Below are 25,922 nucleotides of genomic sequence, written 5' to 3'. Positions count from 1 at the left end.
CTGCACTGCAGAATGCAGAAGGGTTCAGTCTTGCTGGGTTTTTCTTCACCAGCGTGCTTCTTGCTAGGTACAGATCACTGTAGTCAGCGGAACTTCACCCTTGGTGGACGACTAGTGTATGTGCCAGGTCTGTTTGCCACCTTCCCCCTCCCATGTCAATGCCCCCAACATGTCTTGGCTCAGTTTAGACCCAGGCGTCCCTGCTGCCACCGCCACCACCAACGATGCCACACCACTTTACTCTATTACTCTTACTCAGCTATTGTTGCTGTTGCCACCACCAGTATATTGCTGGCAGCGGCTGCCTGAGCTGGACCCACGTCACTACCACCCCCACAAACAAACTTCTGCATCAGCCATCACCATGGGGGCAATAACCAAGTATGAGAAACCAACCTGCAACATGGGGACAGTTCTTCTGTCCTCCTCTCCCCCACGGTTAGGTTCTCTTCCCGCTTAGGACCTTTGCAGTCTTGGCCACCCATTTTTCAATCCTGCTTGGGTCTACTTGCCCAGTACTTTCCCTGTAGGTGACACACTGGCAATCCAGATCCCTGCAGCCAGCAATATTGCATCCTCTGGCCAGTGCCTCATATGAGGAGAGTGTGCACTCTAGAATGTTTCCCAGAATTGCTCGTAACAATCTAGGGGTCTGTGGCAAACATGGAGCAGCTGGTATATGTACAAAGTTTGGAACTCCTTGGTCTAGAACCTGCTGATGGGTGTTTTGTTCCATTGATGATGCTCTGTGTTTTATATCTGTCTGTGTAGGACTCAGAGGAGCTTCTTGCAACAGCGCCCTGCAAAGATGAATCCCCCGATGTACGGTTTTTCCCTGAACCGTTCCTCCCAGGAGAGGAGGCGCAAGTCAAGATCTCTGATGACCAAAAAGTCAAAAGCCCACCTGTACCACTCTCTCCAATACGGTCCCAGCCGGTTGCAATGCCTGAGACTATCACACCAACATCACCTGTAAAAACGCAGCCAGCAACTCCTGCAGCACCTGCATCTCCACCTGCCACCCCCTTGCCTATTTGTTCACAGCCTTTACCCTCTGGTGAAGCATCCATTCAATCTCCAGGGGAACCTGTGTGTTTCCAACCAGTCCCAGCCTTAACCTCCACTCCTTTGGCCAAGCTTGCCCTAAAAAATCAAGATGGAGAGATGGAAAAATTGGGGAGCCCTACCACAGCAGAAGAAGCTTTGAAAAGGAATAATCTTGTGGAGGAGTTCTGGATGAAGAGTGCTGAAATCCGGAGGAGTTTGGGTCTCACCCCTGTGAACAGAAGCAGGGGACCAGAGCCAAGCTTTACCATTTCCCCCCTTGAGTCTGCCCCCCTGAAAACATACACCCCTGAGCGTATTTCAGAAGAGAAGGGGATCCACATTGTAAAACCTCAGTCAGCCTCAAAGAAGCCAGTCACAGTGAAGCTAGACAGTGAGCAGTTTTCTTTGCTGACTCCAAAATCCCCATCAGAGAGAGAGCTGAAAAATTTGAGTGATGTTAAGAGAGAGCTGTCCAGCAGTTCTGGACTGGGTCTTCAGGGCAGTTCATCAAACATGAGAACATTGGCCAGCCAGAGTTTCAACACTTCTGATTCCACCATGCTCACTCCTCCATCCAGCCCTCCTCCTCCACCACCTCAAAACGAAGAGCCAGCAACGCTGCGAAGAAAAAGGCACCAGGCAACTTGGCAGAATGAGGCTGAGTCTAAGCCGGCTTCTATGCAAACACCTCACCCGCCACCAGCAGCCAATGAAAGGATCCGGCCAGCCAGGGAACCATCCCAGCCCTCCAGAGAGGAGGTACGGAAATCATTTGTGGAGAGTGTAGATGAGATACCATTTGCCGATGACGTGGAGGACACTTATGATGAGAGGACTGAGGATTCAAGCATCCATGAAAAATATTACACGCCCCCCAGTAGACCGAGGCCAGAGAAGTCTCTTCACCTACATTTTGTTAAAGAGAATGGTGGGCCACCATCAATGGAAGGGGGAAGCCAGCAAAAGAGAGGCCTCCCTCAAGTCTCTGCAGAAGCGAAGGAGCTAGCGGAGGAAAGAATGAGAGCCAGAGAGAAGTCCATCAAGAGCCAGGCCTTACGCGATGCCATGGCTAAGCAGCTATGCAAGATGAAAGAGCTGGAGATGGCCAATGCTGCTGGCGCTGCCAAGTTGCACAAGGCATCTACCATGCCTTCAAAGACCAAAGAGCTGTATTTTGAATCCCAGAAGCATTTGGGTATGAAAGCTGGCGAAGGCCCCACGCTGAAACACGAGGCTAGTAGTGACAGGTTCTTTTCACCCTTTGCAGACACCAGTGGGCATGATGGGTCAGTCACATCCTCAGAAGGCTCTGGAGGGAAGAGTAAGAAAAGGACTTCTCTCTTCTCCCCCCGCAAGAACAAAAAGGAGAAGAAGTCCAAGAATGACAGCAAGCTCTCTGACAAATCCAGCAGTGCGGCTGAGGAAGCCACAAAGCCCAAATCACTGTGGAAGTCTGTGTTCTCTGGCTATAAGAAAGACAAGAAGAAAAAGACAGATGACAAATCCTGCCCTAGTACACCTTCCAGTGGGGCCACAGTGGATTCTGGGAAGCATAAGGCGTCTCCAATAGTTAGAGCAGCAGGTATAGTGTCACTGACTGCATTCTTTAGTGTACCTGAAAATCTTTTGCAGATTTCTTCCATGCACAGAATATGAGCCCAAGAGATATTTGAGCAATGTAACCTGTGATTTGGGAGGTGATTAAGGGGGGAGGGAAGAGATAAGCATAAAAAAGCAGAAGAGGAACAAGGAAAGCATGAAAAAATAGTATTTTACAAAAGCATGGGATTTCTAGTTTTAGCTTGAGGAATAGGAATATGTGTTCCTCTGGATGTTCATGTGCCACAGTTCCAAGCAGTCATGGATGGTATCTGGCGAACAACACACCACACGTTCCCTTTGAAGTGATGTATGCAAGGCACATGTATATTTTCTGTGGGTGCTTTCAGGGACTCCTTCAATTCTTGCAACCTCTTTCTCTTTTAAAAATGAAATTGTTGAAACAGCTTTCTTGTGGGAGGCTGGATTGGGGGGGGCAGTTGCTCTGATGATGATTGAGAATTAGCCCCCTACTCCTAAGCAGCATATTCACAGACATGCACATTTGGGGGAGGAGTACACAGCTACCCAGTGCTATCACTGTTCCCTGCCTAACTGGGAGCAGCTGTTTTATCCAAGTGCTCCAAATGGGCTACAAAAGATCCCATGCGTGGCCTAGTTTTGTGAGGCATGACTGGACACATCCATGAGTTTCCATTTTGCTGCAACACCCAGACTCTAGGGATATTTGTATCAGCAGCAGTGTTAGGCTTGATGTATGAGTCATCGTTTTCTCCCCCCAGTTCCCATCTCAAGCCTGGTGAAGTATGAACAGTCTGCTTCATTGTCAACCAGGCTTGGGAGTTTAGGGTTAGGTGCGTCTGGTTCTGTGCCCTGCTCTTATTTTAAGCCACTTGGACAAATCCGTTTGAAGGCTAGTGTTCTGAGTGATCTGATGGTTTTCTTTCTCATATATTGTCTGACTCAGTTTATAACTTTTAAAATAGCAGGTTGATTATCTGGAGAATAAGTAAGAAAGGTGCCTCAGACGAAATCAGAAATATTCAACAACTTGCAGCTTGAGGCCCAGCTCATAAACTTCCATTCCAGTTGCAATGGTATCGGCCTAATTGGTAGCATACCTTCCAGATAACTTGCTTGGCATGGAAAGAATAAGGCCCAGCTGTTCTTCAAAAAACATCTACACTGCTTTTTAAAGAAAAGTATTGAAGAAGTATAAATCAAGGCATCTGAGAAAGTTACTAGTGGAGGTGCAAAAAGGTCACACTCTTAGATCTTCCGCAGATTATTATAATTAATGCCAGCAGCACGATATCCCTTTCCCATGTCATAGAAGAGGAGGGATGTAGTCTTACTGTAGGTAAAACAGGGACAGATAAACCTGGTGTGTATTTGCTTTCTTCCACTGAACTCATAGATGCATAAACACACACTCCTTTTTATCTTCACGACAACAACCCTGTGAGATAGGCTAGGTGAGTACCTCAAGTGTGGTGTAGTGGTTAAGAGCGGTAGTCTCGTAATCTGGGGAACCGGGTTCGTGTCTCCACTCCTCCACATGCAGCTGCTGGGTGACCTTGGGCCAGTCACACTTCTTTGAAGTCTCTCAGCCCCACTCACCTCACAGAGTGTTTGTTGTGGGGGAGGAAGGGAAAGGAGAATGTTAGCCGCTTTGAGACTCCTGAAGGGGAGTGAAAGGCGGGATATCAAATCCAAACTCTTCTTCTTCTTCTCAAGGTCACCCAGTGAACTTCATGACCAAGTGAGGATTTGAACCTGAGTCTCCCCAGTTCCTGCCCGACACTGTAACCACTGCACCACCATGGCTCTCAGTGATGTGGTTAGAAATAAATTTAGTAGCGACCAGGGAGGAGAAATGTGTCCTTCAACATTAAAGAAATTGAGCACACAGATGTCAAAGAACGTCATTAAAAATGGAGAGGGGGAATCACAAACGGCCAGGGCATTGCTCCGGGAGAAAGGGGTAGCTGCTCTAGTCAATGTAGCCGCAGTGGGTGGTGTGTTATTTTTTTCAGACTTCAAGAGACTCATCATCTAAGTTCATTATGATGCCAGCTGCTGCTCTGGCTGTGTCATCTGATTTGTTTCTTTACCATCGCAGATTTGCAACTACGTCGACACTTAAGCTTCTCTGAGGACTCTGACCTCTCCAACGATGACGTCTTAGAGCGCTCTTCACAGAGATCCAAGCGAGAGGTAAGATTAAATTGGGTGGGAAATGTTGAGCTAGCTGTGCTCTTTCATAGCCAAGATAAATAATAAAACCTTAGGAAAGCTGAAGTGATTAATGTTTAATATTTCCTATTAATTTACCTTATCTGGGCTGGAAGAAACCTGCAGACAAAAGCCCACTTTTGGATATATCTGGAATTATACTGTAAAAACTCAGTGTTTATGAAGAACATTGCTTTTCACATCTATTAATAACTATATATGGTATCTACACAGATCAGATGATCTGCCTATCTATACAAACACACTTTTAGCAAATGTCGGAACTGTGGCATGCATATTTAGCACGCTGACCACTTAATTGCTTTATATCAGTTGTCCATTGGGGTATAGAACAAACACATTGATCCAGAAATATAGGTCCTCCTGAGGAATCCTCACGGCCTGAAATGCTGGATCTCTTTCCTAAATGATTCCACTGGCTATGTCTCAACCTCAGTTGTGTGATCTGTAGCATCAGTTTATCATCTCACATTGCTCCTGTTGAGAATGAGATGCAGCTTGCAAAGCTGGTATGTTTGTTCCAGTTGTTGTTCCTTTGATGTGTACTGGGAATGGCTTGTATGGTTTAAACCTCACGACAAACCATATCACTGGTTTAGGACTCAGTTTCCAAGCTTTATGGGAAAGTCACTACCTCATCAAAGAGGTGCTAAGTTCCTTGCACTGTTCAGTTTTGTGACAGTGAAGAACACCCTACAAGCGCTGTTTCAAATGGCAAGATGGAGGTCTTATTTGCAAGTATGATTATTTGCATGTCGAGCAAATAATCTGTAGTTTTTCCTGCTAAAAGATCTGCTTGTGAGTAAGCACTCTGACTGGCCACTTTTATCTTGGATGATAAATTACCAGCTCAGGCAGCTGTCCAAGGATGATGATGTAAGCTTGTAAATATGACTGTCTTTCATACTCAGACACTGAGTTTCTTCCCATGTTTAACATACCTATATTTGAGCTGTTGTTGTTTTTTATTGGACCCTTCCCTGCCCCCCAACTTCCCACATGCTTGCCTTCAGGCTTTTCCTGGCAGGTTCCACATTACATCTGGGATGCAAAGGAAGGAGGAGGTACCTGGGGATGCTGGAAACAGCATCATGGGAAAGGGTAGTAGTAACAATGTGGTGGGTTCTGATAAGTCATGAAGCAGTTACTTATTCATGTCTGCATAGAGCAGAAGTGGGAACCTGTGGCCTTCCAGATGTTGTGGGATTCCCACTTCTACCTTCCCCAGCCAACATAGGCAATAGACAGGGAGGGTGGGAGTTGCAGCCCAACAACATCTGTAGGGCCTTGGTACCCAATCCCTGGCTTAGAGTCCTGAAGCTGCCTCAACGTTCATATAGCTGCTTAGCATGGATTGGTTAGCACTTCTGCCACATCTGATTCACACAGGTGGCCAACATGTGATGAAGAGTGAGAATTACTTCACCTCTAAATTGCCATTGGAGTGTTTAATGGTTGTTCTGTTGTGTATTTTGAATATTGCAGACATTCCAGGTATCTTAATCATCAGCAAAGAACTGTTATTAATATGCATTGAGAGTGCATCAAGAAGGAATATGTACTGAAAGAGTAGAAGTAATTGGTCATTTTACCAATCTTGACTCCTCCAGTTACATGAATGAAAGGATGGTTAAACATTCCATGGACTAACTAATCCTCTCCAGTTCTGATATTGAGCTGGGATGCATAAAACAAAGCAGCTCCCTTACCTCAGTAGAGAGATCAGGAGCAGGCTGCAGGATTGTTGTGTCAGTGACAATACATGGCTTGACTGCAGTGAAGGAGAGAGGGGAGCAGCTGTGAGGAAGAAATACACAATTGCAGTCTGTTCCCCATTGCTTAGTTGTAGTTCATAGAGCCACCTTTGCTCTTCACTGCCCCAGTGCGATGTTTTCCATGCTGGTGAGTTGTGAGAACAGAATGGCAGGGTGTTGTGGGATGGTCTTAATTTGATTACTAATCTGGAATACAAGGGCATGGTCTTGTGTGTGCCTCCTGAGGCAGTATTTTCTTCTCTCTGCTACATGACCGATCATGAACTGCTTATAGACCAAAACCCAGCAGCTAGCGCTCTTGTTGCAATACCATATCCTCTTCCCAAAGGTTGCCTGTTTGATGTGGTTTACTGTAATGTTTGCAATTAGCTCTTTAGTTTTGTCTGCTGTCTAACACTAGAAGCAGCTTCTAAATAAATGCTGGTATAGCTTCCTGTGGGATATGTGCTTCTTGGAGCTTTGGTCAGTGTATGTGTGTATGTGCTGATGTTGTAAAATATTTGATATACTTAGTATCTGACCGTTTGTTCAAGAGTATATTTCCTTCTCTGGTAGCCTGCTGAAGGCTGAGGTTTTGTCTAAAGCAGGGGTCCGCAACTGTCATAGCTGTTATGGTTATAGAGGACCCCTCCTAGTTACAAAACAGATCAACCTTTGGCCTGATCCATCAGGCTTTTCTTATGCTCTTATGCTAAGGGGGATGTTTGACACTGTGGGTGTCATATTGGAGGTCCCAAAGTCTAAACTCTGGTTGCACTTCAGTTTTCCCTTTGTGTTTATGCATTTATGTAATGAAGATTAAGTGCACTATGAAAGTACTGAAAGGCAGAGTGACATGTGTGCTTTTAAGCAATTCCATAAAAGATACTATGCAACTGCAAAAAAACAACAACACCTGGGCACAAAATTCAGTGTTCTGAAAAATCACATTTCATTTAAAAAAGAGTCACATTTATAGCCTATGAAACAGAGATGGGGAAACTCTGGTTTACTAGCTGCTGCTGGACACCATTCATCCCTGTCCTTTGGCTGAGCTGCCTGGGACTGATGGGAGTTGTAGTCCAACAATTTCTGGAGGGCTGTAGTTCCCCCATTCCTGCTATAACACTTCTGAGATGGGGAGGAGCCTTGGGGAGGAGCAAGGTTTTCCAGGGTAATTGACCGGGCTTCAGTGGCCTGTTTGGCTCTTTGCCCTGCACAACTAACCAAAGCAGCACCACGTGCAAATTTTCATTTGCAAAATTGTTTAACTGAGTGCTTTCCAGTGAAAACAGGGTGGAAGGATGCCTAGGTGCCCTGTGGAAAACCATAACGTCTGTAAAGGTAAATCTCAATTCAAGTAGAAGATTGGAGTCAGAATTGAATGCCAGACTAGGCATTCATACACAGTTTCATTAGACAAGAAATAGTTATGTGACTATTCTTCCGGGGAGAAGCACAGATACACATATGGGGGGTGGGTATGATCAGCTGCTGTCTCCCATGTGAACTCTGTCACTGCCATAGTTGTCTTTAAACTCCCTCCTTCCACTGTTCCTTCTGAATAGTGACAGAAGCTTTGCAGAACCCTTTTCTTCCAATCCACCTGCATTGCAAACTTCCATTTGCTTCTGCCTTGGCCCAGGCAAGGATGCAAGCAACAGAAGAGTGAAACAAGGAGAGGGCTCTGTGTAATCCTCTTTTTACTGTTCATGCAGGAGCAAAGAGAGTTAAGCTTCTGCATGCATTTAAGCTTATGATAGTGAATCAGTAGGCTGAGCAACAGTAATAACGTCTCTTAATTAAAAACAGCTGCTTTGTTGCTATGATGTACCTAAATTGGTCTGGCCTGGACTTCCACAAGTTGTGATCCCTGCCATCTCCCAAGCTGAACAATGCTCCCAAGCCATGTATATTACTGCACCAAGAGTTTGATGAACCAACTCTTTCTGTTGCCTGTGACTACCAAAATTGGCAGCGGGGGTTGGGTAGGGGATAGGGTTGTACCTCTGGCAGGCTACAATACATGGCGTGTAGGTTGCATTTGGGTTTGGGTCACAGGCAGTGCAGGCCTGGTCAAGTATTTGTTTCCTGATTCTGAAGCATTCACCCTCATACATAGTGCCATGTTGCACTTCGAGCAACCTTTGTGTTTGTTACTGTTCATTTTGTTTTCAGCGTATTAATGTTTAACTGACTGTGCTCCATTTTATGTGTGTGGGTTTTATTATTTATTTATTTTTGCCTTTGCCATTCCTTCCCCCTCCCCCTTTTAAAGTCGATTTACGTCCCACACGCCTTGGCATTCAAGAGATCATACGCATCAAAGGTAGTGTCTCCATTCTCATTGACTGGCCACAGTTGCATGCATTCCCATTATTAACCTTCCAGAACTATAGTCTATGTCCCATCTCCCTGCCTTTGTTTGTACTAATGTAATTCCTGACTGTGCATGTATGAAATGGTTAAAAAAAATAAGGGCAACCTGATCAAGGAAATGTCAAATCCTAAACCTCCATGCTCACTTGAAATGCATGCAGTATGTGCATCAAGGATCAACCAGAGAGAGAAAACCTCTTGATCTTGGTTTGTTGCTTTTTAAAAAGGTTTTAAAGGGTATTTTGCTGGACATATTAGGTACTTACTTATATCTGGTATAAATTGAAATTATTTTACTTTATTATTTATTGCATTTTTATTCTGCTCATCCTCCAAGGAGACCAAGGTGGTTTACAAGATTTTCCCATTTTATCCTCACAGCAACCCTGATAGGTAGGGTAAGCTGAGAGGAAGAGATCAGCTGAAGGTCACCCAGTGAGCTGAATGGAGATTAGGGCTTGGATCTCCCCAATTGCAGTCCTCTACTCTAATCACCATGCCACACAGTAGCCTTGGCCATAATAATTTATTGATACGTTTCTGTACACTCCATATAAGTCAGTGTAAAAATATAAGTATACACATAGTGCTATAGGTAGAGTGCACAAAACAGGCGTCATTTTAACAACAACAACAACAACAACTTCAGCAAATACTTGTGTTCATTCCCACAGTTCTCCAAATCATTTGGTTAATTCTGAATTATTGATAAAAGCTGGTTCCAAATTGCAGTCCAAGTAACATACTGTTTTAGGGGGTATCACAATATCACCTCAGTTGCCCCTCTTCCCATTCTAAGCACATTCACATCAGTGGCTGTAATTGGTTTTGTACCTGTTCCATTTCCCTAAGGAACTCTTGAGTTCTATGTGAGTGTGACCTAGATGTGTCAAACTGACTTCTCAGCAAGCTACAGTTCTCGAGATTCTTGGGAGAAACCAGTATCAAGTTTGTTGTGCAGCAATGCCTTCCAACTCTGCTCACAGGTTATATTCTCATGTTACCATTTTGTGTGTCGAAATCTGCACATCTATGAAGGCGTGCACATTGTAATGTGAGAGTTGTCATCCAGGTGTGTTTTCTTCTTTTGGCGTAGTATATGCTTCAACTTCTTGATGCATACATTGAGCCAAATGGGAAAGAAATGTGCCAGCATTCTCAGCTTAGGAAATGCAGGTTTTCCTGCTGAAGTGTGGATTTTAACATATAAAAATAATATGAGAAGTAGCACTTGGTTTCAGGTTGGAGTCTTGAATAAGAAAGCAATGAAAGAGGCAATTCACAGATTTGTTTTTCTCAGGGCAAACACATCACTTTTACACATTCTGTGGCCAAATACTTACATAAACTACCAGTGAAACTGTTAGGTATGGGCTTAGTGGGGCTCCAAAGTGATCTTCCTGTGATTTAGCATTTTTTTTAGCACTAATAAACTCTGGTAACTCTAATGACTTCCAATCTCTAATCTGACCAGGATTTCAGCCACCCAAATCTTGTTGACTTGATTTTTTAAAATGGCATGAAGGTAATAGGGGATGCTGGGATATTTGTGTCAATCAGGGGCTGCTCTGAATTGTCAAGGGAGGATAATAGGTTAGGAAAACACATGATCCACACATCTTGTTACAACATGGATGTGAATTCTCAGCCCCAAAGCAACTCTGTAAGTTGCATGTTTATCTTGAAACTAGTTGTTTATATTAATGATTTTGACAAGATGTTTAAAAGACACTGGAGCATAAAACTGGAAGACATAGGCAGGTTATAACCCCATAGAGCTAGTTCACACCACACATTTATAGTTAAGTTGTATGATCAGCAGACCCATGTGACACAACTGCTACTTGACCATTTAAGACTGCTGTTAGGGTGCTCTCACAGTTGTATGCTTGCCTAGAATGTTTTTCTGTTAGCCGGAAGGATATTTGCGTAGCTTTCCTCGTTGCGTTCTAGTTTTGTATGTGCTAAGGATTGACTTTTTAATATAGTAAAGAATTCATATCACCATTATTCCCACTTGCAGGTTGAAGTGATTACATAGGCCTTTAGTACATTACATAGGCCTTTAGATAATGAGTTTCCTCTATTGTTGCTTTGAAAATGCAGGTTGAGTGGTTCCATGCCCTGCTGATTAAGTGATTGGTAGGAGTTGCAAATATGGTAGGAGTTGCAACCTGGTCTCATGGTAGCACAAGGAAATAGGCAGTATACCATGTGCTTTAATCTACAACGAACTCTCAGCCTACTTCGTAAGATGATTTGGTCATGGGTTTATTTTTTTTACTTCGCCTAGGTCAAAAAGTAATATAATAGGCTCTCTTCTTTATAAGAAAGTTGATGAAATCAGGGACACCGCCTATCTTTAGGGCAAGCCACAAGGAGAATTGAAGAGAATGCAGCTGTAACTGGAAGCTCTCTGTTAAATCACTGCTTTGCACCTGATTCATGCCTTTCCTTCACACCTTACTTCTGCACCAAGGCCCACACACTGCACTATTAGCACTCAAATTGACAGTTTGCCCACTGAGAAGAAAGCCCAGCAAGTAGCACCTTCTGTTCCTACTTATTGAGGCTGACAGCTTTGTTGTAAGGGACTGAAATGCATTCCTCTCTTTATTGCTGCAGAAAGCCTACACGGAGGATGAGCTCAATGCCAAACTGACCAGGCGGGTGCAGAAAGCTGCTCGCCGTCAAGCCAAGCAGGAGGAGCTGAAGAGGTTACACAGGGCTCAGGTAAAGCCACAATTTTCATCCATAATTTCCAGGAAGAAAAATTCATGAGCCTTTAAGAAGATAACCTTCTTTGCAGTGTGCATCAGAAAACTGCATGTCTTGAGGAAGGTCACATTACATTGACCTGTCTGGTGGTATGGTCCTGATGTTTTCCCATAATTAACTGCACTTCCTACATGTAAGGTTTGATACATATTACTCTCCTGTTGCTGCCTGGAGTGCCGATTTTGTAAGAAACCTGTATGAGCAGCTGCAAGTGATATACCTATGTACACTTCTGCCTTGTACGGATCCAGAACAGTAACTGAAGAATGTGTGTCTTATCAATATCCTGAAGACACTTCACACAGCAGCACAAACAAAAAGGCATATCCCTGCCCTGAGGAGCTTTCAGTCTAGATTTTGACCAAATGGAGACAAAGGAGAGGAAGGTGGACACTGGGGAAAGAGGAAGAATATACACAAATTCATATTACTCAAATATAGTAGGGGGTTATGGTTAAGAGATGTTGTGGAAGAGGTAGGATTTGATGAAAGATTCCAAAATTATTTGAAGGTATTTTGGGGGAAGGTGTGTGAGTACTTCCCACATATCTAGGGCTTGTCCACACTTTGTTTGTCCCATGCCTAGAAAGCATGTCTGAGAAGTTTTCTGTTTGCCCTGCTGCTTGCCTCATGAAAACCCACTCTTTGGCACTGAATCGGAGCAAAGTCAATCCATGGGAAACCTGATTGATGTTTGCTCCGATTCAGTGCTAAAGAGTAGATTTCCCTGGGGGAAAGCAAAAGTGTAGACGAGCCCCTGGTCCCCATAGTGTGCACACACTGGATACTTCACCCACAATTTTTAAGGACACATGGAGAGCATGTTGCCAAACTAGGTACTTGGGGGGGGGGATTCCCAGGTGGGCCACTGTTTGGAAAACATCAATGCTCTCTTTTTCCCCAGGAGTTGATCGTCAGTTACAAAACCTTAAGACCCCTCTGGTGTGTGCCTCTGGAACAGCTCTTAGGTGGCGCTGGTCTGCTTTGGAAACACTGGAGATTCTTGAAATTAGTATCCTGCCATTTGAACACAGGAGACTGAGGACCTATGTGTCTGTTTTCCCTCTTTTCCCATAGATTATCCAACGACAGCTGGAGCAAGTAGAAGAGAAGCAAAGGCAGCTGGAGGAGAGGGGAGTCGCTGTTGAGAAGGCTCTTAGGGGAGAAGCAGGTACCTTCCAGTCTTCCATCTTGTGTTTTTCTTTTCTTATTACATTTTTATGCAAAGATTCATAACAACCTGTGTGCTAGCTATACAGACTGGTCCCTTCCTAAGCTGCAAGTTCTTTTATTAAATTATCTTTTTAAACAAATGAATTAAAATTCACCATTTCCCTTCTCTATCAGATCTTGGGCTTCTCTGCCTGTGAAGCTACCTAAATGGCAAGATCCCTTAGCTGGGTTTCATTTGCTCTGAAAATACGTTTCACTTCTTCAGGACAAAGTTTTGTCCAATTATTAGTTGCATCTTGCAAAAAGGTGGTAATACATATAGGTTACCCATCTGCTAGCTTTCCTTTAGGAAATAAAACTTGGTTGTGGCAAGGAAGCCTCCACTTTGCCCACCAAGATGAAAAAGAGAAGAGAGTAATTGATATAAGTTTGTGTTTTTTAATTCACTGTGCCTTGAAACAGCATTAGCACCCTCATAAGGGACCATCACAGAACAGCCCCAGCAAGTACCACATGCTCTCTGCAAAATCATGCACAGCTTCAAGGCGTGTGGAACAGAAATTCAATACAACATGTGAAACAGTTGTTGTCATCGTCATCTGCTGTTAATGGAATGAACCTCTACACTTGATGGCCTGGTCTAATGAATGGTACTTGGAATTAACATAGATGAAAGACATTAAGAGCAGAACTAGATGTTACTGCACACACAGGACTGCTACTGAAAACCCAAAACTCTGCATGTAGTCTTCTGCCCACACACCCTTCTTAATGCCCAGTGAAATTTGCTATGCAACGTGATGTTGTCACTCTTGACTTTCCCTGCCTCCCTCCATCTTCATTGGGTGCCGAGGTGAGAGAATTCACTGCAAGACATTGCATGGTGAGTTTCACTAGACCTTACGAGGGAGGAAGTATTAATGAGAATACTGTTTTACCTGTAGCCCGGTGTCTGCCATAATGTCTAGTTCATCCGTGGGAGAGAACATAGTTAGATGATGATTTCCTCACTTGACATATTCTACCACTCCTTCCTTGAGAAACGAGTAGAGACAAACACACAAAGGCCCAGGTTATTTCACATGATCCATTTACCAGAGGTGTAAGAGGCAACCTACTTGGTGAAAATGAATTTAACTTAATTTTGAGATATGTAAGGACGAGTAACCTTTTGTTATACTGACCTTAAGTTTGGGAGGGAAATGTAACTAAATTGACTTTCCTCAAAACAGCCTGGAAGAATTGTTTTTCTGCTTTGTTTGAAGCTTGGATTGACACACTGAAATTTCCAATAGGAATGCGGTAGGATTATCAGTGACCGGACAATCAGTGCACTAAGAACAGATACTACCTGAACATTACACTTAATTATTACAATGTATTTCTTTTTATTATGATGTATATCCTGCCCTATTCTGAAATCTTCTGGTAAATAACATCCTATTTGAGACAGATTTAACAATATCAAAGGCAACACAGGATGAATTAAATTTTAATCCCTTGTGTGCTGTCCTTGACCACCAAATGCCACCCCAGTTACAGGAGACTTTCCCTACCTGTGTTAGATACCCAGGTTTTGGCAAATCTTAAAAGATTAGGAATTCCATAATTGTGGATTAGCCCTCGGGAAGTCTCATGTCCTTATAGTTGAAAATTACTTTGCAGAGAGTGGCCTACAGTGATCTTGGCACCTACAAGGGAGCCCCAGGGAGGGAACTGTGTGGGACTTAATCTCTTTAAGATTGAAACCAGCAACATCTAGTGCACCACAATCACAAACTGAGCATCATACCTTGTCCTTATTTTCAAAGGCAGTCTTCCCTAAAGCTACATATAGATATTAATATTTTTGAGTTAATGAGTACATTTTGATAGTGCCATCACCACTAGCTGCCCAAACTTGCTTATTTTATCCTGCAGTTGACTCTGGTTGAAAATGCTTTTTGCAGGCTTTGAGAGTCATTCTTGTTGCATCAGAGAGAATTTGATTGCCTCCAACTTGGAAGGGAGAGAATCTATAGCGAATATGTTTTGGTAGGACTGCAGAGTGCAGCTTTTTGCTAGTGGTAGCTCACAGCATCAGCTGGGGCCAAATAATGTACTCAGTCCAACTTAATCCCTGGAATACTTTTACAACTATTTAAATATTGTTGTTTAAATTGTTTCATAAAATGAATGCAGGTATATAGTTTTAAAAGAATGGAAAGAATTGTGCACCTCTGCATTCAACAGTCTTCAGCCATCTCAAACCCATTTTTTTTTTTGTCACCTGACATTCATTTCCTTGTCCCTCAGCATCCTTATAGGTGGTGTCATCAATTTGAGGAGCTTTACAAACAACTGAGGGCTTTACTTGCCACACTTCATGGGCAGTGGTGGTGCTTTGGCAAGCAGACAATTATTAGAGATGGCTTTAGGTATCTAAAATGTGATGGGGAAGTGGAGAGGGAGAGACAAATGAAAAGGTTGGCTTATTTTGGGGCCTCACAGGTGTGCCTATGAGTATTAATAATTGCCTTTTGAATTCAGGATTTATAGCTGAAAGATGTCCATATTCAGTAATCCCATGAAAAATGGACTGTTAATGGGGCATGCTCTTGTTTCATGAGATGAGAGAATTATTAATTTTTTAGATTTTCATGTGCCTTAAAACCTCTTTTTCCTTACACACCTTCAATATCAGCAGTAACTTATTTCTGTATGCTGTCCAAACAACCTTGACTGCCTTATGCAGTGTATATAGTATTGGCCAAACTGATATGCCTTGCAGACTACAGTTACAAAGCCTTATTCTCTTAATGGCTAGTAACAGGTTTGCTGGAAAAGGAGCTTCTGCTTTGGTAATGCAGATGGGAAGAGAACACCTTCCCCAAACTACCCATTCTTTATTGTTAAAACAGCTTCCTTGTGTATGAGTTAATTAGAATTTTGTGTCCATTTCACGCAAGACTTGTTCTACATTGATACTGCTTCTATTGTTAGGAGCATTGCATGCACACTTTAACATGGGACAAATACACAAAAAGCTCTCCTACTATGTGCACTTGTGGTGAAACAGACATGGTATGTGCTTATCATGTTGTAATAAACACACAGCATACATGCCCTTGCCGTATGTAGACATTGTGTTTACATAGGAAGTGATTTTCTGCCTGGAGCACTTTTGTACACTTTCTATGCTACTTTATATATTGAAAACTGAAGTTCATCTTATTGTGTGATGTGTCAAGGGAACATACTTTGTGCATTCCATAAACAGCCCAATGCACTTTGGTATTCCAGGCAGAAAATCCAAGTACAGTCGTACCTTGGAAGTCGAATGGAATCTGTTCCAGAAGTCTGTACGACTTCCAAAACATTTGGAAACCAACTTGCAGCTGCTGGTTGGCTGCAGGAAGCTCCTGCAGCCAATCAGAAGCTGTGGAAGCCCCATCAGACAAAAGAACGTTCGCAAACCGGAACAATCACTTCTGAGTTTGCGGCATTCGGGAGCCAAAACGTCTGAGTTCCAGGGCATTCAGGATCCAAGGTACGACTGTGGTGCCCTTTACTACTTGGTAGTAATAATAATTAATTATAGTTCGGTGGCCTTTAATGGTGTTCCCCAAAATATCTGGCACCTGAGGCCAACTGGCTCAGCTTGCATAACAGAAGGTCCAAACCTATCTTGACCCAAGTGAAATTTTTGAGCATTGGACCAACTCTGACACCAATTTTCTTGAGTCTGTCTGGGTGCTTCCTTCTTAGGGGTTGAAACTAAAGTAACAATTGACATTTTATTTCTTATTAGAAATAAATTAATTTGAAAAGTGTCATCCTGGAAACACAAGGAAACCCTCTATGATGAGCAGTTCAGAGGATTTAAGTCTTCCATACATATTTTTGTTCTCTTGAGTTAAGTGACCCTAAAGCCTGTTACATACATCATTACTGCTTTAATAAGGCTCTTCATAGTTTATCAGAATGTATAAAGATTTCCAAATGTTATATACTCCCAGCAGACATTGACATGATTATTAGGCATACTGGATGCCCTATTTAAACTGGAGGGGTTTTCGTTTGGGTCAGAATGGAGACGCTTTGTAGAACATAGTTATTTTAGGGGAAGAACCCTTACATTCTGCAGAAGGGGCATGGCAACTGCTTAGTTTTTCTTAGCTATATGGTGTTGAGTTCCTTGCCCAAATCCACACACCCCCGGCCCATGTGGCCATTTCATGTTTCCTACTTCTCACAACACATCCTATAAAACAGTATCTGCCATTTATGGAAAGTGATTGCAGGAATGTAGATGTGTGAGAAAAGTTACCAAAGAATTGGCTATGCCCTTAGCCTTCCCAAGGCCAATCTTACATGCAAGATCCCAGATTCCATTGGGCTTGTTTATGGATTTACCCCGTAGGTGAAAAAACTTACCAATAAGAAGCTGCAAGAGTGAAGACCCTAGTACATTTCTGGTTGCTTAGCCAACACAAAACGATGTAGCTGAATAAAAAGAAGGATGAAATGAGAAAACCCAGCCCAACTCCTTTCCCTGCTTTCTTGAATGGAGATGTATCTTTCCCCAAATTCCCTCCCTACTGGAGAATGTTTGTGGATCCTTCCTTAATGTCCCCCAAAATAACAGTGCAGTGTCTCATCTTGAAACAAACCAGTATAGGTGACCAATCCTCATACAGAATCCAGCCTGCTCTCCTTCTCTGCCTGGAAATCCATGCCTGCCTGTCCTCCCTGCCTATTTACCAGGGAATACTTTATCCGCCCCCTGTCTTTACAGTATATACCGTATATATGTATGTGTATATATTTATTATAGAGTTGCATGATTTCTTGTTTCTTCTGTTTCTGTCTCTCTCTTTCCCTGTCTTGCTTCTCTTATGTATGCAATTTCTCTTACAGAGTGCTTTGAAACCTGGGCAGGGAGTGGGGAGGGCTAGCAGGGGTGGGTACTTGAACCAATAACTCTCTCTCTTCACCGATTCCTTGTTGTAGACTATTGGGGAGAGTCTTATTACAGTGACCTCATCGACTTGCACCTGGGTGGTATGTATGGCAGAACCTCTTTGCTGGCACTAACCCTGCTGACACCTGCTCCCGCCACCCTCTCCCTCCACCTACTTCTTTCCATCCCCGGCTCCTCACAAGCAATGAGAAGAAACCAGTCTTGCACCTAATTGGTTGGCTAGGGCACAACCCCTTTTCCAGCTCGGAGGAGAACTAGCAGTCCTTAATGAGCAGTGTTTTGGAATCGTAGAATCTCACAACTGCAGAGTTGGCAGGAATCCTGCTCACAGCCTTCCCAGGGTGGGCTCACACCACCAGCCGTCTAGTTAGCAGTCAGATGCACAATTGGGCCATGTCACATGAAGTCTAGGCTTTTTGCAAAACACCCCAGTGACAGGGGGCGGCGGGAATGGTTTCCATTGTGGTTTCCTGTAGGAAAACAACCAGGAATGAAAGTGGAAGAGATGTGCAGAAGTGCAGAGAATTTATTTCTCATCACTTTTTGAATATTAAACCCCTTCTCAAGGGTTGATTTTTTTACTCTTTTTTTCCACCAGGATAAACCTCTGCAACAACTTAAAATAACCTTTACTGAGAAAGAAGTTTAATACACAAAATTTGTTCGGCAACAAATTGTCTTTTGTACACATTTTGAATTTTTTCCTTTTTTATTCTGGGATTCACTGGAGGCCTGATCCAAAGTGTCACATGCTGAGTTCTGTGCATGCACAGGGGACTCTCTTCTAAGCTGGGTGTCTTCTTTTTCCTCCAACACAATAATACTGGAGAAACCATTTCTGAAACATGGAGGTAAAAAACCCTGAGTCATCTCCTCCTCCTCTCTCCATTGGTGACATTTAAGAATTTTAGTCCATGAAAGGTTATGCCACAAAAATGTGTTGGTATTTAAGGTGGCGCAAGACTATGTTTTTGCCGCAGTGTACTAATTTGACTATCCTTCTGGCATTCAAAAATGTGTAGTGCCACATTATTGCAGTCTTGTGGCAGCCAATGAAATGGAGGGGGACAAGGAAGTGCAATATTATATGTTGCATGTTTTTAATTTCTAAGCATTACAGGGCATCCAGGAAGAGGAGAAAGAGAGACATGGGATTGCTGCTCTTGCCAGTGGTCAGTGTTTGCTGTGAAAAGTAGTTGTAGCTTGAATGTAGTTTCAGGTGGTGGTGCTGTAATGAAAAACAGAGGGACCTCTGGGGTACATGTACAAGACTTTAGCTAAAGAAGCTCTCTGGATCATGGCCTCTTTTCAAACTTCGTCATTTAACCTGGGGTAGCTAACCTTTGAGATGTTGTTGAACTACAGCTCTCATTAGCCCTGACTGTTGGCCGTGCTGTTTGGGACTGATTGAGGGCCATAGGTTAGCCACCTCCAGTTTAGCCCCTAAACTTAGTTGTGCTATGCATTTTGTTGATAAGTAAATCCAAACTATTGATTAGATTTTCTTCCCAAAGATAATCTAGCACTTATATACTTTATTCTCCCTCAAGGATTGTTACCAACCCTCATATCAGTGACAGCTGCCCCCTCAACACACTTTGTTACACTTTATAAGGACTATATTTTCTTTTTAACTGCTATGCTTCTTTAAATACCGTTACCTGTTATTGTAGGGAAAGTTGTACAGATTATCACACTTAATCCGCACTGCCAAATTACAATTTGAGTGCTAGAGTTCCTACAACTGGATGGGTGGCCAGGAGAGTACACAAATGTTGCACATGCCCTGTCATTTCTGAAAGTAAAAAAGAGTTTGAACAAGCCCTCAGATGGTATTCACAGGCTCTTTCTCTTTCCTTGTGTAAAGTTCATCCTCAAAGATCACCCCAACATGATATAGTTCCTATTCTTTTCTCTTTTTTGTCTTTCTTCCCCCCACCCCCATGTATAGTGACTTTTTTATGAATAACAACCCTCCACTCTGCAGTAATATCACAACTTTAACACAGGCCAGCACAAATTGTGTCCCATCAAGCTCACTGGTCATGTATTATGACATTGCAGGTACTTGATAGCCTTCCTGTTTTTGCAGTCTGGGGCAAAACAAAACATCAGATGTTGCTTGAAACCCTGGTGGGCTACATTCGACATGGTGGGTTACCAGTCATGCAGGATTGATTCAATACATCTTTGGTACTACAGCTGTTTTCCAAGGTGTCTTAAATTCTGGTCCTTCCTCCTTGGGAGTTGGTGACAGAAGGATGTATTGCCAAGTCTCCTTAAGGTGACTTTTGTATATCACTAATGTTTTTGAGGGGACGCGGGTGGCGCTGTGGGTAAAGCCTCAGTGCCTAGGACTTGCCGATCGGATGGTCGACGGTTCGAATCCCCGCAGCGGGGTGAGCTCCTGTCATTCGGTCCCAGCTCCTGCCCACCTAGCAGTTCGAAAGCAACCTTAAGTGCAAGTAGATAAATAGGTACTGCTTTATAGCGGGAACGTAAACGGCGTTTCCGTGTGCTGCGCTGGTGCTGGCTCGCCAGAGCAGCTTCATCACGCTGGCCACGTGACCCGGAAGTGTCTTCGGACAGCGCTGGCCCCCGGCCTCTTAAGCGAGATGGGCGCGCAACCCCAGAGTCGGTCACGGCCTCTGAAGCGAGATGGGCGCGCAACCCCAGAGTCGGTCACGACTGGCCCGTACGGGCAGGGGTACCTTTACCTTAATGTTTTTGAACTATTGCTGCGTCATTTCCATAAAAATCAAGCAAGCTACCCGTGTTCTTCAAACTGGCAGTTTGCAGGTTAAGGAGATCAACAGTGTTTTGTGGTTTCAACCCTCATAGTTTAGAAATAGGTAAGTGGTAGCCCAGGAAGTTATAGGCCCCCAGGAATTTCCCAACCTGGCCCTATCATAGTCCCAAATCTCAAAGGGTCCCCCTTTCATTATTTTGCACCTTTCCTCCATGCAAAGGAGACATAGACCCTTTCTTCCCCATTGTGAGCAGCAAAATACTCTGCCAGTTTTCTCCCTGCATACTTCAGCAGCCAAATACAGAGGTCAGTTTGGAGAGTTAAGTGCCTGAGGTCCTCGGCCACCAAACTATTTCTTGTTTTAACATGTTGTGGGAGATAACAGAAAGATTTAAGCCCTTTCTCCATGCCTCCACTCACCTGGAGTCAATCAGTGGGTGGAGCAAATGCTGTTGGCTCTCCAGCCCTTGCTCAAAGCAAAATGACACATCCCTGCTAGAAAGAGTTGCTGGCTCCTCTCTGGAGGCCAGTGCTCTGCCTATGTGGGGTTTCTTTCCAAGTGTGCCGCTAGGGGGCATTGTGTGCCCACAGACAGAGCTGTAAAAGGGTTAATGCAAAGTTACACCTAACAGGTCCTGCTCCTAGCTGATGCAGCTCCCACACTTCCTTCTCCTCCCCCCCCCTTCCCTTCCTAATTCCCTCTTGAAGGCAGCAGTCTTGTCATTTTTGCTAACAGTGGCTTTAAAAAGTAGTCATTGGAGTCATTTAAAGGGACACTGTCGTTTTTCACGTTAACTAACCTCACTTTCTGTCATAAAGAACTAGCATAAGTAAATTAATAAATCTCATTTGCTTCTCACGATTATATCCTTTTGTTCCCTACATTTCCTGTTTGGATAAATGTACGCAATATTAGCCATGGTTACTTCTTCCCTACACTTTTGGGGTTTTAAAGGCTTTTTTTTTTTTTTTTTTTTTTTTTTTTTCTAGTTTCAACTCCAGCCCAGATAGCGGTAATAATTTACAATTCCAAATGGAAGATCATTATTATTTTAATCTGTCTTGATTTCTTTCTTTCTTTTTTAATCCCCAGCAGAAAACTTCACTACTTGGCAGTATCCCTTTAAATAAAATGCTGTGTTGTGTGCAGAAAAAGACACACGTGGCTTTGTAGTGTTAGTTCTTTTTATACTCCTCTGTGACTGGTGTTTGTTCAGTACTTCCTCACAGGGCTGCCAGAGTGCTCAAGAGTCACTGTAGCATAGGGGCTAAGAGGCTGAACTGTGAGCTAGGCAATCCCTGGTTCAAACCTCACCTCTGCTGTTCTCACTGAGCCACCTTGGGGAAGTATGGGCTTAATAATGGCTGCCTTAAATGGTTGCATATAATACGTTTCTCTGCCTGTTGTAATAGATATAATAGGATGATTGGTTTGAATAGCCAAGGCACTTCACAAAGCACCGTATAAATGCTAAAATTTATATATACTTCTAAAGGCGCTGACAGAAAGTCCTCTCCTTCCTCTTGCCAGTAAATGTAACCAATGGGTCTCAACCTGAATTGACTTCTGCATTCACAATGGGTTCTGCTCAAGATAAAGGAAGAAACATGTTCCAACCACGTTCTTGCTATTCCTTGGGCGTGTGTTCCTTTGTGAACTGGCTACTAAATGCTCTTGCTTTGATACGAGAGAGATTCAGTGTGCAGATGTATTCTTACGACCCCTACAGAAACAGTTGCTGTATATGGCAGAGATATATGCCACACCCGTGAATGCCTGCGCATGTTCTTGTATGGCATATGCATGGCCTAAGAAATGCTCAGCAGTCATGGCTCAATCACCTGGTGGGTACAGGAGAAGGATGTTGTGCTGAGAAGGGGCTCAGTTCAGGCATTTCCTTCTCATCACTTTAGGTGTTCAGCGCCAGCAGCAATTTCGGGTGCTGGCATGAAGGTGTCTCACATTATTCTTGGTTTGGACTCCAATATCCATCATTGGAAGCGAAATTCCAGTGGTTTACATTCAGGGCTATCGGTGCTAAGCTCCAAACCCTTTGGTCAGACTCATACTCCAGCTGGGTCAGTGGGTTAGATGGAGGCAGATTGCACAATAAAGGTCAGCCATGGTGTCACCAGACCCTAGCAAGGGGAGTCCGGAAAGCTGTGCCAGGATCAAACCAAGGTCAGAAGGGATCCGTCTAGTCCAAAAGTAATCCAGGACAGCATTGGTAAGCTTGGGGTCCAGGGTTCAGCGACTGATGAGCTCTAAGAAGGAAGCAGGGGGAGGCAAATGAGTCAGGTTCAGAAGTAAGGAGCTAGATGGTGGATTGTCTTCAACAAGTAACAGACTCCAACTGAAGCCTGATATAGCCTGGACTCCCAAACCATGCCATCATCAGCTTCAGGTGCTTAAGTCTGCTGTAAGAGCCTTTGCTCTTGAGTTTTGTTAGTTACAATGAGCCTTTGACTCAATAATTACACAGCAACACTGCACTCCCAAGTGTGCATTCTCTCACTGACTAGCTGCCTGGGCTGGATCTTCTGGCCCCAATGTCTTTGAAGCCTGAAGGGTTGATTCAGCCTCCCCCTTTGACTTTGCCTGGGCTTCTCTGCCAGGGGTGGCTCAGGAACACACTGCAAGGTCCTTTCAAAGCATCCCCTGGTAGTAAGCCTAGGCAGAGGCCTTCTGGTATACCAGGGACTTCAGAACTGTCATTATGGAGGTAGGGAAAAATATTTCACCTTGGGACAACGATCAGGAGGTCTTGATGATATTGGGTTGAATGCATGTTGTTTTTATCCTTAGCTTGTACAGCAAATTAATTTTTAATTTTATTGTGTAATAGTAAAATGTATCCAGTAGCCAGAATCTTTTTGGATGTCTCTAAGTGATATTGGAATAATTATTTTTAAGCACTAGCAAACCAGGGCAAAAGAAGGCAGTGGTGTAGCCAACAGTATCAAGGAGTGTAGAGGCAGTACTGGTCTCTTGGCATGTAAGGAGTCAGTTCCAAGGCTCTGTAGCAGGAGGAAAACATGGTTATCAGCATTTGATGCCAATGCCAGGCTTATGGCTGAGTAATCCTGCAGAGGATCAAACATGGCTCAAATAGAAATTTATACTTCCCCATTTCTCTCTGGATTCACCTTACCCAGATGGGCAGGGTACAAATAATAATAATAATAATAATAATAATAATAATAATAATAAATATTACTATTATTATTACTACTACTACTACTACTACTACTACTACTCAGTTTTTCAGCAGTCACTCTTGCTTCAGTTCCCTGACTTGACTTTTTTGCCTGGTGATGCATAATGCAGGACACTCTTCTCCAACTCTTGAGTGAATTCTTGAGTTTTGGAACACCTGATGCTAAACTTAAGTGATCCTATGATGCCATTATGCATGCTGATTTGAATACATCACACTTATAGGCTGATTATAAATATCCAGTGAAAAGGGAGGAAGGGGTGTTTCATATTTATTATATATCACATACGGTATCATATGCAGAAGACTAACTGCAGCCAAATGTATGGAATTTCGGTTTGCATCCAGTGTTAGCATCCAGTGCACATATGTGTGCATGCATTTGTACAGTGGGCTTATCTGTTTTAAAGTTATTTTAGTGCTGCAATAATCTAGGGTTAAATATATTTCAAAAACCAGGAGTTTTTTGTTTGTTTTTTACAAAAATGCCAAAACAACGTGGTGTCCAGGAAATCCAGACATATGGAACCCTACAATAATCCACTGTAAGCTGTACCTGTAGTGCTTAAACAAAAGGGAGACATTTATAGTAATTAAGTAACATCTTTGGGTCTCATGCGTCTTACTGTTAACTTTTTTTGCAATAGTAATACAGTTGTACCTCGGATCCCAAACACCCTGGAACTCAGATGTTTTGGCTTCCGAATGCCACAAACCTGGAAGTGATTGTTTCGAATGTTCTTTTGGAACCCAAATGTCCGACAGGGCTTCCGCAGCTTCTGATTGGCTGCAGGAGCTTCCTGCAGCCAATCAGAAGCTGCACTTTGGTTTTGGAAGTTGAACAGACTTCTAGAATGGATTCCATTCAACTTCCAAGATACAACTGTAGTTCAGTTAATGCAAGATGACTGTGCATTGCATCAGAACTTAGGCACCTGTACTTCCAAGCAAACATGCATAGAACTGGATTCCAAGATTCATTTACCGTATTTTTCCCTCTATAACACGCAGATTTTTTCTCCTAAAAAGGAAGGGGAAATGTCTGTGCGTGTTATTGAGCGAATGTGTGGTCCCTGGAGCCAAATGGCAAAAAAAATCAGGCAAAAATCAAATCGCGCGTCTCGGAGAAGGGAAACCTGAAAAGAGGAAGTGGCTGCTTTCCTGCATTCTGCCTCAGGGTCTTACTGCCCACCCTCCTCTGTTTCCTTGCTGTGTTTGCTCAAACGGAACAAAGAGCAGGGAAAGCCCCTCCCCTCCAGGCAAGCAGAGGGGAAAGCAGAGTGTCATCTCTGTGCTCCGGTGCTGCTGAAAACATGCAGGAGGGAGAGAGAGAGAGAGAGAGAGAGAGAGAGAGCTGGCTGGCTTGGGTGGGTAGGTGAGGGAAAACTTTTGCCTTCCTTTCCTCCCTCCCGTTATACCCCTCTCCTGCATTCTTAGCCAGCTGCTTCTCTGCACACCCCTCTCGTGCTCCTTGTCCATTCTGTATTTTTCCTTCCTTCCCCACTTAAAATGTGGTTAAAAAGCATGGATCCACATGGATCCTCAGGATCTTTGCATTGGGTCACCCCAAATTCACCATCAGATCACATAGCATGTCCATGGCTACAGCCTGCCCCCCAAAAATCACACACGCACTGTTGCCTGGGGCTGCAATGGTGCAAAAATGTGGTTAAAAAGCATGGATCCACATGGATCCTCAGGATCTTTGCATTGGGTCACCCCAAATTCACCATCAGATCACATGTCTGTGGCCACAGCATGAAGCACAAAAATGATACATCCACTGTTTCATTCAGAATGTTTTTTCCCTTGTTTTCCTCCTCTAAAAACGATGTGCGTGTTATGGTCAGGTGCGTGTTATCGAGCGAAAAATACGGTAGCTTGTGCGTGTTTGGGAAACATACACTAAATAATGATCTTTTGCTGGATGTATTATTTGTGTTGGAACTCTGCAAGTATCTGAGCTACATAAGATCTATTTCAGTTCATGTCCTAAGCAAAACAAAAAGGATGGTGTGATCATGTTCAAGTTTGATGCCTTGCTG

General features: G+C 43.5%; 1 protein-coding gene and 1 long non-coding RNA gene across 51 annotated transcripts in view; one reads left to right on the top strand and one right to left on the bottom strand.

The window, feature by feature from the left end:
* MICAL3 (microtubule associated monooxygenase, calponin and LIM domain containing 3) overlaps positions 1-25,922 on the top strand; it is a 230,876-nt gene that overhangs the window by 193,383 nt on the left and 11,571 nt on the right. For 28 of the 50 annotated variants that reach the window (XM_083572508.1, XM_083572505.1, XM_083572504.1 and 25 more), the window contains 6 exons: positions 772-2,629; positions 4,730-4,824; positions 8,896-8,946; positions 11,622-11,729; positions 12,852-12,945; positions 17,940-17,990. In XM_083572508.1, the coding sequence (XP_083428634.1) occupies positions 772-2,629; positions 4,730-4,824; positions 8,896-8,946; positions 11,622-11,729; positions 12,852-12,945; positions 17,940-17,990 (2,257 nt within the window). The remainder of the gene's footprint in view (positions 1-771; positions 2,630-4,729; positions 4,825-8,895; positions 8,947-11,621; positions 11,730-12,851; positions 12,946-17,939; positions 17,991-25,922) is intronic. The other 22 variants (XM_083572490.1, XM_083572479.1, XM_083572472.1 and 19 more) reach the window with 3 other exon arrangements.
* On the bottom strand, positions 18,601-23,752 carry LOC310743147. The gene is made up of 2 exons (XR_014538818.1): positions 22,502-23,752; positions 18,601-19,138 (listed from the first exon to the last, which is right to left on the bottom strand). It is a non-coding gene; the product is annotated as an uncharacterized lncRNA (long non-coding RNA).

The sequence above is a fragment of the Podarcis filfolensis genome (genome assembly GCF_964270895.1).
Source record: "Podarcis filfolensis genome assembly, chromosome: 10".
Classification (NCBI taxonomy): Eukaryota; Metazoa; Chordata; class Lepidosauria; order Squamata; family Lacertidae; genus Podarcis; species Podarcis filfolensis.
The sequence above is the reverse complement of the archived record's forward strand: the minus strand, read 5'-3'. Positions and strand labels throughout refer to the sequence as shown.